We start from the raw sequence: 16,797 nt of genomic DNA, 5'->3' as shown, positions 1-16,797 counted from the left end.
TATTGTTGTTGTTGTTCTTGTTGTTGTCATTTCTATTTACTATGTCCATTATAATAATGGAGAAGTAAGCAATTAATACACTTTAAAGGTAATTTAAAAATTATTCGAATATAGACTTAATACAATTCAAGCTTTCAATGGATTGCGCATTATTAACTCTTGGCTTCTGTATTTCTTTTGTTTTTTTTTTATTTTTTAAAAGAAAGGAACTAAACCATATCTCGGTATAATCCTTTTGTAAAAGGGGAAAAAAAAAAGATGGAAAGAAAAAAAAACTTTTTTTTTTTTTTTTTTTTTTTACTTTCTTAGCCGCTACCATCTTTGGTTTGGCTAGTTTTTCATTTTACAAGACTTCTTAAAGTTTAAAAGCTTTATAAACTCAGAATCGAAAGAACAGATAAAAATAGCAAAGAATACTTCTAAATGACCTCTTCTATTGAATTATTTATCAATAATATATCATTGCCTTCTACCATTTACAAAGATGATTGTGCGTATTGCTATAGATCAATGTATAACGATGTTAAAGAGAAAAAAGAAAATTTAAGTTTGTGTTTACATTGTTTCCAAAGTTTCTGTGGTTCTCACGTTTCATTCCATCATGATAAAGTTATCCCAGAGCATAAAAACTATTTGGAGCTTGCAAAATTCAAAAAATCAGAAAAAGAGTTGGAAGATCGGGAACTTGACCAAGAAGATGAAACAGGCTCTTTTAATAAAAAAATAAAGTTAGAGATTAAAGAATCATTAACTGAAGATCAACTTTACGACACAAAATGGTCAGTTTATGAATTGAATTCTAATGCAGGCGGTAATATTACTAAAAATTATTTTAGTTGCATTACTAATGAATCATGTAACAATGAGGACGTGAAGCACAAAATTAATGCCTTGTTGACTGCAAAATCCTCATCCTTTCAAGAAATGAGTGATGGGTGGACTCAAGAATTCAAAACTTGTTCTCATATAAGGGAAATCGAGGACTATTATAGGACTACTTACAACAACGAAACAAACGAAAAATCACACAAATTGTTGTCCACATTTAAATGCTCTGACTGTGATTTGAACGATAATTTGTGGGTATGTTTAACTTGTGGTAATATAGGATGTGGAAGGCAACAAATTGGTCTTGAAGGTCATTCACATGCTTTGAAACATAACGAAGTTAGTAGACATCCGGTGGCAATGAAATTAGGATCACTATCAGAAAATACAAGAGATATTTATTGTTACTCGTGTGATGATGAGGTTAAATTTAGTGATAGTTTTGTTAATAATAAAAAGGAATTTTCTGAATATTGCTTGAAAGTATTAGGTATAGATTTAAATGTTTTCAAACCCACTGAAAAATCCCTTGTCGAATTAAATGTTGAACAGAATATGAATTGGGACTTCCAAATGAAGGATTCAGAAGGTAACGACTTGACTCAATTGGAAAGTGATACAACAGTTGGATGTGGATTAATTAATTTAGGCAACTCATGCTATTTAAACTCAGTTATTCAATGCCTATTCAATGGCGGTGTCCATAAGGACTGGAAATTAGGAATTAACGAATTTCCACCTGATGTTGTTTTTGCAAACACTAATTTTAAATGTCAGGTTTTAAAACTATGGAACGCTTTGAATCTAACTCCAAGTTTGTACCCACGCGGTGTAAAACCTACATTATTTAAAAAAGTTGTTGGTGGTTCACACGAAGAATTCAGCTCAGGCAGACAACAAGACGCCATGGAATATTTTACATATTTAATTGATACGTTGGATAAAAAATTGTATCGATCATTAGATACATTCTCACCTAACGATATTTTTAGATTTAAAACTCAAGACAAATTAAAATGCACCAAATGTTTATCTGTCAAGTTACTTGATGAATTGCAAGAATGTGTTCAAGTTCCATTACAAGAAAATGTCGATAAACAGGATTTATCATCAAGGTTGGACGAAGTTTTTTCGAGCAATGATTTGAATGATTTTACATGTTCAAAATGTAAGGGAAATAATTGTATTATTAAAAAAACCTACGTGGCAACATTTCCTAAAACTTTAGTTGTAAACCCAACCAGAATTAAATTGGTTGATTGGCAACCCGTTAAAACCAGTAGTGAGTTGGAAATCCCGGAAGTAATTGATTTGTCAAAATATAGAATACAACCGTTATCAGCCAATGAAACTTTAATCGATGATGATGATGATGAGGATGATCAAGATGCTAGTTTTACTCCAAATTTTGAAGTTTTAAATAATTTAAAAGAGATGGGGTTTTCTGAAAATGCCTGTTTGAGAGCATTATTTAACACAAATAATACTAATGATTCGGAAACCATTGTTAATTGGCTATTTCAACATGTAGAAGATTCTGATTTAAATGAACCATTTGAGGTCCCCAAGAAAAATAGTAAGACAGTTCTTACCGGAATTGATGAAATTTCCCTAAACAATATGATTTCCATGGGATTGCCTCTCAAACTATGTCAAAAGGCATTGATTGTAAATAATGGCAATGTTAACAATGCAGTGGAGTGGGTTTTTAATAATATGGATGATGATGGTGAATTACAGGAAGTGGTAAATGAACAACAGTCAAAGACACAAAGAGATTTTGGGGATAAAGATCCCAATAACTCTGTATATAAATTAAAGGGCGTCATTTGTCATAAGGGTAACTCTGTTCATTCTGGACATTATGTAGCATTCATTAGAAGGTGTTTTAAAGATGAAAAAGAAAAATGGGTATTGTATAATGATGAAAAGATCGTGATTGCTGATGATCCAGTTAATTTTGAAGAAATTAAAAAAAATGGTTACATATTTTTTTACAACAGGGATTAAAAACGTATTTACACTTAAAAAAAAAAAAAAAAAAAATTTTTTTTGTGCTGTATATTTGTATCCATTACTATCGTTGATTAAGTTTATAAGTACCAGTGTTATGTTTAATTAATTATATTTTTTTATCTAATTATTTAATTTAAAAAACAAAAAAAAAAAAAAAAAATAAAAAAGAGGAGAAGGAAAGCGCGGCAATATCAATAAATACATCAAATATTGGAATCCCTAGTCTCAACGTATAAATTAACAACACTCTTCTTATCTTCTGGATCGAGTTGTTGTTCAACTACACCATTACTATTATACTCAACATGAGAGAGTTCTAAATCACCATGGGTTGTAATTTCTTTTTCCTCGTCATCATCTTCATCATCAAATCCCATTTTCCCGGTCCAGCCGTTCTCAATCAAAAAGTTATGGAATTTAATATCATTTTCCATTAAATCATGTTCCTTTAGGTGTGGAACAAAGAAAAAAGCAGTTGTAAGACCCAATAAACCGCAGATCGCAGCAATGATAAAAGTCCACCTTGGACCTAACTTGTCACGAATTGGAGTAAAACTTTCAGTGCCGACAACAGCACCAACTTTACCGATGGCAGCGGAAAATCCGTATAAGGTACCACGAATGGCAGTTGGAAAAGCTTCGCTGGAAACAACACCTAGGCAGCAGCCCGGGCCCAAATTACCAAAAGAGTTCATTAAACCATAAAATACAATGAACAACGGAACAATTTTATCAATTTTGTCTAACCCACAGCCAATGATTAACCCAAAAACAATATAGCCAGCAAAACCGATCATTAAAGTGTATTTTCTGCCAATGATATCGGACAAATATGCGCCAACAAAAACACCTGGAATAGCTATAATACCCAATAGTAGATTCCATTCTGCTACTTTTCTCAAATTTGAACTATCGCTAATAACCGAAGAAATAATAGTGGAAGAAAAGATACCATTAGGAAAAGTTACAAAATCGTATAAAAACCAGGTAAAGGTGGTACCAATTAATCTTTTCCAGCAATACTTTAAAGATAGTAATAATGGGACTTTAGATTTGAATTTCCCCTTTTTGTATAAAACGTTAGTAGCCATCTTCCATCTAAAATAAAAGACACTCAACGGCCAGAAAATACCCAAGGCAAACATAGTTCTCCAAAGAGCAGTTAGGTGTTCTGTACCTGTACAACTTTGGACAATAAGAAAAATAATAGAGGCAAATGGACCTCCCAAACTTAGTGGGAAATTTGTAACCATAATCATAATGGCACCCCTTCTTTTACTTGAATATTCGTTGGCAGATTCATTGGCGCTAACAGAGGAACATGGATATTCAGCACCAATACCAATACCGACAAGCCCACGCATAACAGTTAGATACCAAAACAACCCATTGAGATTTGGAGCATGAGCTGCGGCGCATAGCAAAGTACCTAAAACTAGTGCAGTGGTAGCGACTAAAATAGACCACTTTCTACCCATATAATCACAGGCAAATCCAACAGTTACTTGCCCAATAATTGTACCAACTAAAGAAGCATTTGAAACTCTAGTAGAAACAGCAGAACTATAAACTTCTTTCCCGTATTCAACCGGGAAAACTTTATTTAGCATAGACATGACGTTATTTTGGTATCCATCACTAATTAAAGCAAAACCAGCAGCTATAATTGTTAAAATGTGGATCCACTTGGACTTGGGGTCTGTGTAAACTCTTTGCTCTCTGGCAGCAGCATCGTATTCAAGTAATTTACCATTTCCGTTGTCTTTACTGTTTTCACTATATCTTGTTTCTTTTTCAGAAATAATATCTTTTGATTCAGACATTTTTTGATTATTGGTGTCGTTTTTTTTTTTTTTTTTTTTTTTTTTTTTACCTTAACAATTGGTTAAGTTAAAATATTTAGAATTATTTTATTTAAAAAAGAAAGAAATAAGAAAAAGAATTATTTTTATTTTTAATTTGAAATGTTGTTCTAGTTATATATAGTTGATTTTTCATTGAATATTATTATTTGGCTTGTTTTTTTTAGCACTAGGGATTGGGTATTTAAATTGGGATGAACTGAAAAATTAAAATTGGTAGAAGGAAGAGGGGGAGGAAAGAGCCATTCTTCAGTTTGAGGCTCAATTAAAAGAAGTAAGAGATACTTCCTTTGTTTTTTTTGTTTAATAATAATGATGATGATGGTAATTATGACAATAAATAAGATTTGCATAGAGATATAAGTATGGGGAAGGAACTAGAACAATTAATGCTGGGCATCAAAAAATACACTTGGAAAGACTTTTGAAAATCTATGCAACAGTAAAAATGTAACAGCCATATGCCCATGTGTCTCCAGTATCTGTATTATTTACTTCTCTTTTTATAGGCTTATTATAAACTAGACTTTTGATAATTATCTGTGTATAATAAGTAAATACTAATAATAGTAGTACATCTTGCAGCCCCTTCCTTTGTGAACAACCTTTGCACGTGCTAGCGGGCCTACCAATAACTTTAATTTTATAACAAGATATATATATATATATATTTTTTTTTTTTTTTTTTTCAGTTATTAAGGATTAATTTCCATTCAAAAATTACAAGACTCTGTCCTTTACATTTAGGTACATTTTTTTTTTTTTATTGTTTGTTACTTTATTATTTTTATTATAATATTAAAGGCACGTGCAAGTAATTTCCTGTTTCATTGATTAAGTTTTCAGTGATTTGGTTCGAACTTTTTTTTTTCTTTTCTTTTTTTTCTTTTTTTAAAGCGATGCTAAACATGATCTAACATCGCTTTAAAAAAAGACATAAACCAAGTCGCTTAGGTTTCATTTTGGGTTTTGAATTTTAGTTTTATTTTTTCTTTTAATATATATTCTAATCACGGATATCTACGGACATCATAGTTAATGTAAACGGACAAAATAAATAAATAAAAAGTTAAGCGGTTAATTCCATCAACGAAATAGCCCAAATTTTTTTTTATTATTGCTATATCTTATTACTCATTCACATCATTCATTCTTTCATTATATATCACTTTTATTTTATTTTCTACCATTCTTATTAATTAAAAAAGCTGTCGATACTCAAAGTAAAACAATATACAAAAAATAACACATAATCATTTGTTTCATAGATAATGTTAGGTGCCAATAACACAGAAAGTAATGTATCTACTAGTTTAACGAACAATACAACAACCGCTTCTATTAATAATAATAATAATAGTAATAATAATAATAGTTATTTAGGGTATCCTTCGTTTAATAATTCTAATTTAGAAACCTCTTTTTCCAATTTATCATTTGCTTCCTCTGCAACAAATACTAATAATCATAACGTTAATGAACAGCCCAATAATAACACAAGTACTGCAAAGTTGCATCATCGTCACCTGAACATTAATACAAATGATCTTGGTAACAATATTAATAATAATAACATATCACAATCACTTTTAAATACATCAACTATACCTACGCCTAATACAGCAATCACTTTTGATTATTGGGTATCGCCCCAAGCGCGTATTGTCAATAACAATACCACTAACAACAACGCTAATAATGAAGCAAATGAGGATTCAAAACAATTGGAAATGGCTTTAAAATTGAAGGATACGCAAATTGAACTATTAGAAACTGAAATACAAAATTTGAAAACTTTATTTAACCAAAAATACAATAATAATCCCAGCAATACTGCTAATGTTATGGAGGATAGTATAGAAGTCCCTGCAAACCTAGAAATGTTATTGAATAATTTATCTACAACATTACAAGAGAGAGAAACAGAATTAAAGGATACTAAGGAGAAATTAGAAAGTGTGCTAACTGCCATTGCATTGAATCCTTCTAACACAGTCACTAAAAATGGGCGATATGATGAAGAAACGATGGCGCACAAAATTGTTACCAGGCTAGATATGTTAACCAAAGAAAACCAAGAAATGGCCAAGATGTTAAGCTATGGAAGGTCCAAGGAATTGCACATTGAATTAGAGTTATTAAAAAAAGAGAATAAAGAGTTGAAAGCGCGACTTGAGAACCTAAATATTTAAAAATATTTAATTAGCATTGTTTTATTAACTTCTATTTTACATGCGTTATAAATATAAATAAAGATTGGAAACAAAAAAAAAAAAAAAAAAAAAGAAAAGAAAAAACCATAAGTTGAAAACTGCTTTTTTTTTTTTTTTTTTTTAATAATAATAAAATCATTTGTTTAAAATATTTCTTCTATTTCTAACACCCTTTGCCAATAAATTTAAAACATCTTCAGTAGTTTCCCAGCCAATACAAGCATCGGTAATTGAACAACCATATTTTAACTTATCTCTACCGCCCTCTGGTGGAACATCTTGTCTTCCTTCAACGATATTGGATTCAATCATAACACCACAAATGGAATTTTCACCTTTAGTCAATTGTTCATAAATACATTCTGCTACTTTAGGTTGATTTCTAAAATCCTTATTACTGTTACCGTGAGAACAATCTATCATAATTCTTCTTTGTTTGCCTTCTTCATCAACAATTTTGGCTTTGACCAGTTCACTTTTAGCTAACTTAACATTTTCACTATCAAAATTAGTACCCTTCTTACCACCTCTCAATATGATAAAGGTATCTTTATTACCTTCAGTACCAACAATAGCAGTAACACCAGGTTTGGTAACACTCAAGAAATAATGAGGGTGAGAAGCTGCTCTAACGGCATCAACAGCAACCTGTAAGCCACCATCAGTACCATTTTTAAATCCAATTGGGAAAGATAATCCGGATGCTAGTTCTCTATGCAATTGAGATTCAGTGGTTCTAGCACCAATAGCACCCAAACTGAAACAATCACTTAAAAATTGAGGAGATATGGTATCTAACATTTCACCGGCAATTGGCAATTTCTCGACTAATTTAGTAAACATTTCTCTGGAAATTTGTAAACCCTTATTAATTTGGAAGGACCCGTCAATTGCTGGATCGTTAATTAACCCCTTCCAACCAACTGTTGTTCTTGGCTTTTCTAAATAAGCTCTCATAATAATGATCAAATCATCTTTTAAAACTTGACTCAACTTACTTAATCTATCGGAATAATCATAAGCAGCTTCAGGATCATGAATTGAACATGGACCAACAACTATAACTAATCTATCGTCTTTACCATTTAAAACGTCGCAAACAGCTTCTCTAGCATTGATGATAATTTGGGATCCCTTTTCACTAATTGGGTATTGATGTTGTAATAAATCAGGTGGAGTTAAGGGATCGTAACCTTTGATTCTCCAATCTTCTAAGCGTCTTCTATCACCAGCATGAGTATTTTGAATGAACATTGTGTGTAGTGTATGTATTGTTGATTATAATATTTCTAATATGTTTTTTTTTTATATTTTTTTTCTGATTTCAATGATGCATTATGAAAAAAACTTATTAGAATCAAATTTATAAATTTGCTAACTAAAGAATACTTATGAAGAAGGCTGAAGGCACAAGATGGAAGGAAAAGAGAAAGGGAAGAAAAGAAAAAAAGAAAAAAAGAAAAAAGAAAAAAGACAACTTTTACGTTTAAACCTACTTATTAAATATCGTAAGAGGAATTGTATTAAAAGAAAAGAAGAAAACTTTTCTTTCTTTTTCTTTTTTTAAGGTTGTTTTTAGAATAAAATATAATTAAGTTAGTCATATATATATCGTTCGGGCAATATTTTTTCAATGAAAAATTTTTTAATACATGCATTAAAATTTCTCGTTTCTTTTTTTTCTTTTTTTTTTTTTAATAATGAAGCATAACAAAAAGAGTCAGCATATTATATTGCCATTAGCACCATGTTTTAATATTAAGTGTTTTATTGTAAATGACAAAAAATTACAAAATAAAAATTGTTGCGAAAATTATTTTTCAAGTGAATTTTTTTTTTTTTTATTCAAGTTGTAATAGTAAAAGTATCTTGGGATTTTTGAAAAAAAAAAAAAAAAAAATTACATAAGGAATATGTTTTCACAATAAAATATACATATTTCACGTAATTGGGTAACCATTAAAAGAGTAAAACTATGTTGCAAAGTATTGGAGTAAAGATACCACTTGGTTAAACCTATTCCAAATTAATCGTTTTTGTTTATTAAATATCTTCTATATATAACAATCAATCACCTAAAATATACCCTTATTCAAACATGAATAACTTATAATAACGTAGTATCCAACTATTTACAGCTATTACCACGCTTACTAGGTTGTCATACTGGGTGTCTTATTAGCACTTAATATAAAACAGATTTTATAGGAAGATAAATCATTTATTAATATTTCCACAGATGTTAGATGTAAACTCAAACGGAATTTGGTTCCTTGGCCCAGTTGGTTAAGGCACCGTGCTAATAACGCGGGGATCAGCAGTTCGATCCTGCTAGGAACCACTTAGTTTTTTTACTCAAATTGAGCTTATTGAATGTGAAAAATAATTTCTTTTTTTTTCTTTTTTTTGTTTGGAATTGTTTACTTATAAATATCAAAAAACAACTTTTAGAAAAAATAGTATAAACTGTCTGAATCCTAATTTAGCATATTTAAATATAAACAGATAATAATAATAATAATAATAATTATTTCGAGCTTTATTTCTTTTTTTTTGGTTGTTCCACCCCCCTTTTCTTATGATTATTTATTGCATAACGCAAACTACACGACATTCCGATATTAGACATCTCGGATTAAAAGTTGAAAACAAAAAAAACATTCAAACTCGGAGAAATTAAAAGGTATCAATTTTTATTCATTTATACGTCTACATAAAAAGTTACAACACTTTTTGTGTCCATACAAACAACACAATGAAAAAAAAAAATATATATATATATATATAGTCGATAATAATTATTTTTGACCCACATGTACATATTAATAGTATCAACATAATGAAAGGCAAAAAACCAGTTGTCTTTCAAATTTTAAAAATAAAAACAAAACTTTTTTTTTAATATACTTTTTGTTACATTAAACTCTAAAAGTTCAATGAAGAAGTATAGTTCTTAGTGGCGTAATCCCAGAAGAAAGTTGGTTGAGTTGGTGCACCCTCTGGAATAACACATTCAGAGACATAATCAACATCTCCCAATTGTTGTTCAGCATAAGTGTAAAAATCGTCAATTGGACAAGAAAACCCTGGACCATAAGAACAGGTTTCAATTGGAATAACGGCATCATTAACAACGTATCTAACATAGGATGTGGTAGAAGTACTGTTAGAATAGTCAGTGTTATTGGAGGTGGATGGACAACTGAATTTTTCCAAAATAATTCTAGCACCCATTGGAGTCATAGCAGTTCTCTTGTAACTATGGTCTTTGAACTCAACGTTAGTCAAACTCAAGTTTTTGGATTCAGTGAACAAACCAGCAACACTCAAGAAACTTTCGATATCAGTATCATGGGTAAAACCAGCCCAGACATTGTTGTCGGTTTCTGGTGGAGTTTTCAACAAGTTGATAGAATTGTTAAATAAAACGGAGCCAACAGCTTTATTTAAGTAATAACCAGCATCCCATTCGTAGTAATTTCCCAAATCTTGGTAGTAACTGTAACGGACAAATTCGTCCTTAGTCATAACATTACACATGTCACTGTAACCATTGACATTAATTTCGTAAGCACACCAGGTGAATAGGTTGAGGGCATCTTGTGAAGTAAGACCTAAACCTGAGTTTCCAGAATTCAATCTGTCGGCAATATCTTGTAAGTATTGGCTATCATATTGGGCCAACAAATCAGCATTGGCACTTGTATTGAAAGGGGTACAAGCTTGGACTGGGGTCAATTGGTTAGCACCCATAGAGGCATTTTCAGCTAAAATATAAACATGTCCTTGTAAGTTTGGTGTACTGTGGTTAGCGCTTAAGAAGGCTTGAGTAAATTGCAAAGCGGTTTGGTAGACTCTGTCACTACTAGAACTGAAGACTGGCAAGAAAGTTTGGTTATCGCTAATCAAGGAACCATATTTGTTTCTAAATTCAGCACCCAAATTTTCGGCATCTCTTGAACCAATGTATGGATTTTCAGTGGTGGCGGAATTGGTATCATTGGTCAACATTTCCAACTGACTATTGTCATAAATGAAAAAGTCATAGTCGTTCATAAAACTTAAAGAACCTGTCAATTCATTGGAGGCAGTGTAGTTGGAAAATTTGTAATACAACTTAGACAAAGTAGCACCAACACCAGTAGATGGAAATCTTTCACCGTGTCTTGCAAGCAATTGGACTTGTTCCAATTGACATTGATCACTAGGCAAGTCGGTAGAAATACCGTAATCGTCAATAAAGGACAAGTATGGAGCTTGACCACCCAAGTATTGGAAGATTTCTTCTTGAGTACCGATCAATTGGTTGTATGCCTTTTGTGGACCATTGTTTGAGTTGATTAAAGGCAAGGCGTTGATATAAGCAATGAAAAAAGGTAGAATAGCGAATAATTTTAACATCATTTTGTATTATGGTTTCTGTTGTTGATTTGTTTTTGTTTGTTTACTGTTCACGATGAGACACCATATATGAAGATGTGATAAGTAAGAGGAAACATTCATTGAAAAATAATAGGTTTGAAATTAATTGATATTATTTTTTTTTATTATATATATATATATATATATAAATATTTTTTTTTTTTTTTTTTTTTTTTTCACAAGCTTAAAAAAAAAAAGAATACTGAATAATTGTGAATATTTTTGTTACATACGCGACAGACACAAATGACTGCCAAATGGTTTTTATGAAAGGCTATAGCACGTTTACTAATATAACTGAATATAACTATACATACATATTTCTATATTGGGTGCAATCGAGACGTTCGTTTTAGCTATTTAAGTTCAAAAAAAGAAGGATTGATAATAATATCATAACTACTTTTTTTTTTTTTTTTTCCTTTCTTTAATTTTCTAATCATTTCAGGCACGTGGTACTGGCACGTGCGACAGGCGCGAATGAATATATTAGGAATTTTTTTTTTTCCTTCTTCCTTTTGAAAGAGGTCATACATTTATCCTATATTGTTCGATGAAATGAGTATATATATCTGTACAAGAATAAATTGAGAGTGAAATGACCAGAACGTTATTACCAATATCAATACTAACCCCATTCAACAAATAATTTTTTTATAAATTAATAATTTGCATCAGTTGATCACCTCTCAATATCTATTCGAACATTCCAAAAAAAAAAAAAAAGAAGAAACCTTTGTTCATTTATTTTTTTATGAATAATGCAATTTCTTTTACTCTTCCCCTCTTCTCGTTTTCATGTTTTGAATAACCTATAAACTCTATTTCCCAATGTATTGGAATTTGCCATTTAGAAAAAAAAAAATAAGGCTTGAGCATAAACGAATTAATAATACAAAAGTTTTAACATTAAATTTCCTCAACAATTTAGTATATGTGGGTGTACTAACCCATATGCTGTTTAATTAAAGCTGGGAATTGATATTTAAAGTATTTATTAACGCGTAAATTAATTCCTTGAATGTTTTTACTCATTCTGTTTTATGTTCATATACTTTTATCTATGTCATTAATATATTATAAAGCGCTAATGAGAATAATTCTGCGATTTGCGAGCCAGCTTGAGGGGTTTTGCAGGTCCGATTGGAAAAAAAAAAAAGAAAAAAAAAAAGCGTTTTAATGAACATCTACTTTCTTATAGCTTGCCACATCTTTATGCTTGGGCTACTGTTTAATAGACTGTATAAATTGCCATTGTAATATGGCTCAGGTATCAATTAAGCTCTGTTCCAAATGTAATCTTGTTAGATTAATATTATCTCAATATTTAATCAAGTAATTAATATGCGTAACACAAGTTACAAATATTTAAAAATAAATAGTACTGCTAATTTATTTAATATTTTCCCTCTCTCCCTCATACAATAAAGAAAAAAAATATTCAAAACTTCAAATCAATCGCAGAAAATTAAAACTTTATAATTTATTCTTCAAGTTTTTGAACCCTCGAAGGTAATATACTGGATACTGTAACAAGAATAAAGAAAAGCTATTAATTTTCATTTTTACTATACACTATGCCAAGCGGCTAAAAAAAGATACAACAGCAGCAAACCATAAGAAACAATTCTAATTAAAATGAACGAATTGAGTAAAGATATATATATATATATATATATAGGGATAAAATATAGACAATTGATCGAAAACACCATTGTATTCATTATCACTCGATAGTCATCTGCATTCCAAGGCATAAAAAATAATGAAATTGTGGTGACTCCTTTCATGAGTGGTGTCAACTTTCATCTTTGCAACTAGTGATATAGGCAAAAATAATATTATCCTTCAAGTATTGAGCATTGGAACTGTAAGCTTAGCTAACAACGGAATCCATCTCAACGATGAGCCGGTAATACACATGGATGCAGTTACTAAGCCATGTATTTGTATTTCCCTTCTCTTCTCGGATAACGAATAATATTAATTATAGAAATGCCGGCAGATAAGTATGTGTTATTATATTAACTGGGATTGCTTGCTTGGCATAGAAACAGTTCGTACGGGATGATATTTATGTCCAAATTTTTTTTTTTCTTTTTTTTTTTTTTTTGGTACTGAGCTTCTTCTAAAAGTGAATATATTTGACCGTGAATGCCACCAGTCCTGTTCAGCAATAGTCAAGCACTATACAAACAAAGGACTTTATTTAACACATACATAAGAAAAACAGCGTTGCTGTGTTATATTCCAAGTAAGAAGTAACAGTATAAGCGCAGTTCTAAACTTTTTTTTTTAATGGTTTGCACACATATCTTCAAGGATTAACAGGTCTGCGGCAATTGTACGCTGTTATAATTATTCGGTTTATATATAAGAGTAGAATTGCTTATTTGTTATTAATTGGATAAAAAACGAGTGGAAATGAAGAAGAGAAAAAAAAAAATATTTTGAAAACTCCGTACACGGGGTACTATAAATTAATTTTTTTTTTTTTATTATTGCGTTATTTTTTTTTTTTTTTTAATTCTTATTGCTAAAACAATATACACACTATTACCAAAAACGGCAACATTTTTAATTTTAAACAAATTTATTCGTCCTTACTCCCCCCCTATTCATTAATTTATTAGACAAACAAAGTTTATTTACTATTTACCAATTATATTCAAATACGGATAAAAAGGGATATATGGTAGTATCATCCTCATTTACTGTATTACAACGCACGGGTGAAGTAAAAAAAAAAAGTACATGAATAAACAAACAACCGAGTAAATAGGGGGGAGAGGGAATCTGAGTACTGCGTTTAATATTAGGATATATTAACAATAAAAAAGGGATAATGATAGTGAAGTTGATTACGTACGTATACATATATATAAAGATCATATGAATTAGAAAAAGCTAAAATATATTTATTTAGAAACAACTGTAGAGTAAAAAGAGAAACACGCAGAGGGTTCTTTTTTAAATATTTTTTTTTCTGTCAAGGTTTGTACAACAAATAGGAGCATCGTTTACCAATAACAACGATTGTCATCATCCCTATTTTATTCTTTGTTATTAAAATAAATCTCGCTTTTTTTTTTCTCCTTTGATCAACAGAATTTGTTGAAGACGGGTAAAAAAAAAAAAAAAAAAAATTGATAATTTGTACGAATAAGCGTATTTTCTTTTGTATTTATTAATTGAGATGAGATGTTTTTTTTTTATTAAATAAATAAATATAAAAAAAAAAACAAGTAAACAAAAGTACAACGGAGAATAATTACGGGAACTTTATTTACTTTTTATTACTCATTTGGATTAGAAATGAGCGTAGTAAAAACAATAGGTATGATGTATTTGTTAATAGAGGAAGTGTCAACAAAAATATAAACGGGATGATGAGATATAAGATTTATTTATTATTATTATTATTATTATTAAAAGCGTGAGTTATCTCGTACCAAGGAAACTTTGAAGGAGATTTGCCCAATAGAAAATAGTGGAATATCTTTTTATTTTTGTTTTGTTTCCCCTTTTAGCTAGTAAAGAAAGCTAACTAGATATATATTTATTTGATTTGTAGTTGTAAAAACACACATAAAACCATGCATAACGTTTATAGACTATATTATAATAACCAGTAATAAGATAGAGTTATTGAGCAAGTTAGTGAAATTATTCTATTACTGGCCAACTAAATAAATAAATAAATAAATAAATAAAATAAATAAAATAAATAAATCTACTAATAATATTTGCAGAAAAAAAAGGCACAGGGAGAAAGATTAAATTAGTCTACCGAGAAAGAGGAAAACATAAATAAAAAAAAAAAAGTTATTCCCTTTTTTAATATTAGTAAGAAAACAAAACAAAGACTATCGAACAAAAATAACTCTATTCTTGATTAGAAAATTGAGCTTTTTTTTTTTTTTTTCTTAAAAAAATTCAAAATTTAATTTCTATTGGAATGTAAATTAACAAAAATTATATAAATGAGAAACTCAAATAAGTTAATTGTCAGATCATGGGAAAAATCTTTTAGTATAAAAAAAAACAACTTTTTTTTTCTTTTTTGAGATTCAATTTTCATTTCTTCTTCATATTTTCCTTCTGTAATCTAATTTCTTCTATACTGTTTCTTTATAGACATCTTTTTTTATTTAACTCTATCATATTTTAATATAAAAATCTAAAATCATCAAGAGGTTTTTATTTGAATTAATTTTGTTATTATTTTGGTTTTATTTCCATCCAACAAGCTCTTCAGTGAAAATTAATTATAGGAAAAGAATATAATATATTTATATATTTTTTGTTTTTTACACGTAGTAATTAATTTGATAATAGAAAGAAAAAATTTCATCTAAAAAAAATACAAACAACATACAATGTCTTCATCTGTTATTGATTTAGCCAAAAGAGCTGGTAATCAGGCCGTTAACATTAACAAACCAACTGGTACTGATTTCCACATTAACTCAAGAGGTTCCGATTGGTTCTTCTCAGCTATGTGTGTCTTCATAGTTATTACCGGTTTATTAATTGTTTTGATGTTCCGTAAGCCAGTTAACGAAAGAGTTTTCTACTACACTGCTATTGCTCCAAATTTGTTTATGATTATCAACTATTTCACTTTAGCTTCTGATTTGGGTTGGGCTCCAGTGAAAGCCAAGTACAACCATTTTAGAACTGCTGACCAAAAGACTGTTCCAGGTACTAGACAAATCTTTTACGCTCGTTACATTGGTTGGTTTTGTGCTATGCCATGGCCTATTATCCAAATGGGTTTGATTTCTACTACCCCATGGCCACAAACCATTTTCAATGTTGCTATGACTGAAGTTTATGTCATTTGTATGTTGATTGGTTCTGTTGTTCACTCTACTTACAAGTGGGGTTACATGGGTTTCGGTATGGCTGCTTCCTATATTGCTTGTACTTCCTTGATGACCACTTCTAGAAACTTGGCTATAAAATTGGGTAAGGATGTTTTTACCTTTTTCGAAGTTTCCATGGGTATCATCATGTCCATTTGGTTTATTTACCCAGTTTGTTTTGGTGTCAGTGAAGGTGGTAATGCTATTTCTCCAGATGCTACTGGTATCTGGTATGGTATTTTGGATTTGATCTGGTTAAGTTTCTTGCCAGCTGGTGTTGCTGTTGTTGCTGCTGCTAACTTTTCCTTGGACAGATTACAATTGACTAAGGCTCCAGCTGTTGCTCCAGCTGCTTTGCCAGCCTCTAGATCGATGTCTTCTATTGCTTCTGCTAAGTCTGCTAAGTCTGCTAAATCTGCCAAATCTGCTAAGTCTGCCAAGTCTGCTAAGTCTACGAAATCTAAGAAAAGCAAGGGTAAGAAGAGCAAGAAATAAATGATTTGAAAGAGAAAACATAATTTAGTGTATTATCGAAGTTGCTACAATGTGTTTAATTATTTATTTAATTAGGACAGCAGTTTAACACCA

At 30.2% G+C, this 16,797-nt stretch overlaps 6 protein-coding genes and 1 non-coding gene across 7 annotated transcripts; 4 read left to right on the top strand and 3 right to left on the bottom strand.

Annotated features, from left to right (window-relative positions):
* Window positions 1-423: 423 nt before the first annotated feature.
* On the top strand, window positions 424-2,838 carry UBP14 (ubiquitin-specific protease UBP14; the record flags this gene model as incomplete). Its single annotated transcript, XM_046078230.1, has 1 exon — window positions 424-2,838. One exon carries the CDS (start codon window positions 424-426, stop codon window positions 2,836-2,838), a length of 2,415 nt encoding a protein of 804 aa, XP_045934628.1.
* Window positions 2,839-3,047: 209 nt separating this feature from the next.
* GIT1 (Git1p) lies at window positions 3,048-4,667 on the bottom strand (the record flags this gene model as incomplete). The annotated part of the gene is made up of 1 exon (XM_046078229.1): window positions 3,048-4,667. The coding sequence occupies one exon, from the start codon at window positions 4,665-4,667 to the stop codon at window positions 3,048-3,050; it is 1,620 nt and encodes a 539-aa protein (XP_045934627.1).
* Window positions 4,668-5,977: 1,310 nt separating this feature from the next.
* MUM2 (Mum2p) lies at window positions 5,978-6,898 on the top strand (the record flags this gene model as incomplete). The annotated part of the gene is made up of 1 exon (XM_046078228.1): window positions 5,978-6,898. The coding sequence occupies one exon, from the start codon at window positions 5,978-5,980 to the stop codon at window positions 6,896-6,898; it is 921 nt and encodes a 306-aa protein (XP_045934626.1).
* Window positions 6,899-7,054: 156 nt separating this feature from the next.
* ARO3 (3-deoxy-7-phosphoheptulonate synthase ARO3) lies at window positions 7,055-8,173 on the bottom strand (the record flags this gene model as incomplete). The annotated part of the gene is made up of 1 exon (XM_046078227.1): window positions 7,055-8,173. The coding sequence occupies one exon, from the start codon at window positions 8,171-8,173 to the stop codon at window positions 7,055-7,057; it is 1,119 nt and encodes a 372-aa protein (XP_045934625.1).
* A 1,013-nt stretch (window positions 8,174-9,186) lies between these two features.
* SCDLUD_003691 lies at window positions 9,187-9,260 on the top strand. Its single transcript has one exon. It is a non-coding gene; the product is annotated as a tRNA-Ile (tRNA).
* A 584-nt stretch (window positions 9,261-9,844) lies between these two features.
* On the bottom strand, window positions 9,845-11,323 carry SCDLUD_003690 (histidine phosphatase family protein; the record flags this gene model as incomplete). The annotated part of the gene is made up of 1 exon (XM_046078226.1): window positions 9,845-11,323. One exon carries the CDS (start codon window positions 11,321-11,323, stop codon window positions 9,845-9,847), a length of 1,479 nt encoding a protein of 492 aa, XP_045934624.1.
* Window positions 11,324-15,720: 4,397 nt separating this feature from the next.
* Window positions 15,721-16,704, top strand: YRO2 (Yro2p; the record flags this gene model as incomplete). The annotated part of the gene is made up of 1 exon (XM_046078225.1): window positions 15,721-16,704. The coding sequence occupies one exon, from the start codon at window positions 15,721-15,723 to the stop codon at window positions 16,702-16,704; it is 984 nt and encodes a 327-aa protein (XP_045934623.1).
* Window positions 16,705-16,797: the final 93 nt, after the last annotated feature.

This window comes from Saccharomycodes ludwigii, chromosome IV, assembly GCF_020623625.1.
Source record: "Saccharomycodes ludwigii strain NBRC 1722 chromosome IV, whole genome shotgun sequence".
Lineage (NCBI taxonomy): Eukaryota > Fungi > Ascomycota > Saccharomycetes > Saccharomycodales > Saccharomycodaceae > Saccharomycodes > Saccharomycodes ludwigii.
This window is presented reverse-complemented; position numbering and strand designations above follow the sequence as displayed.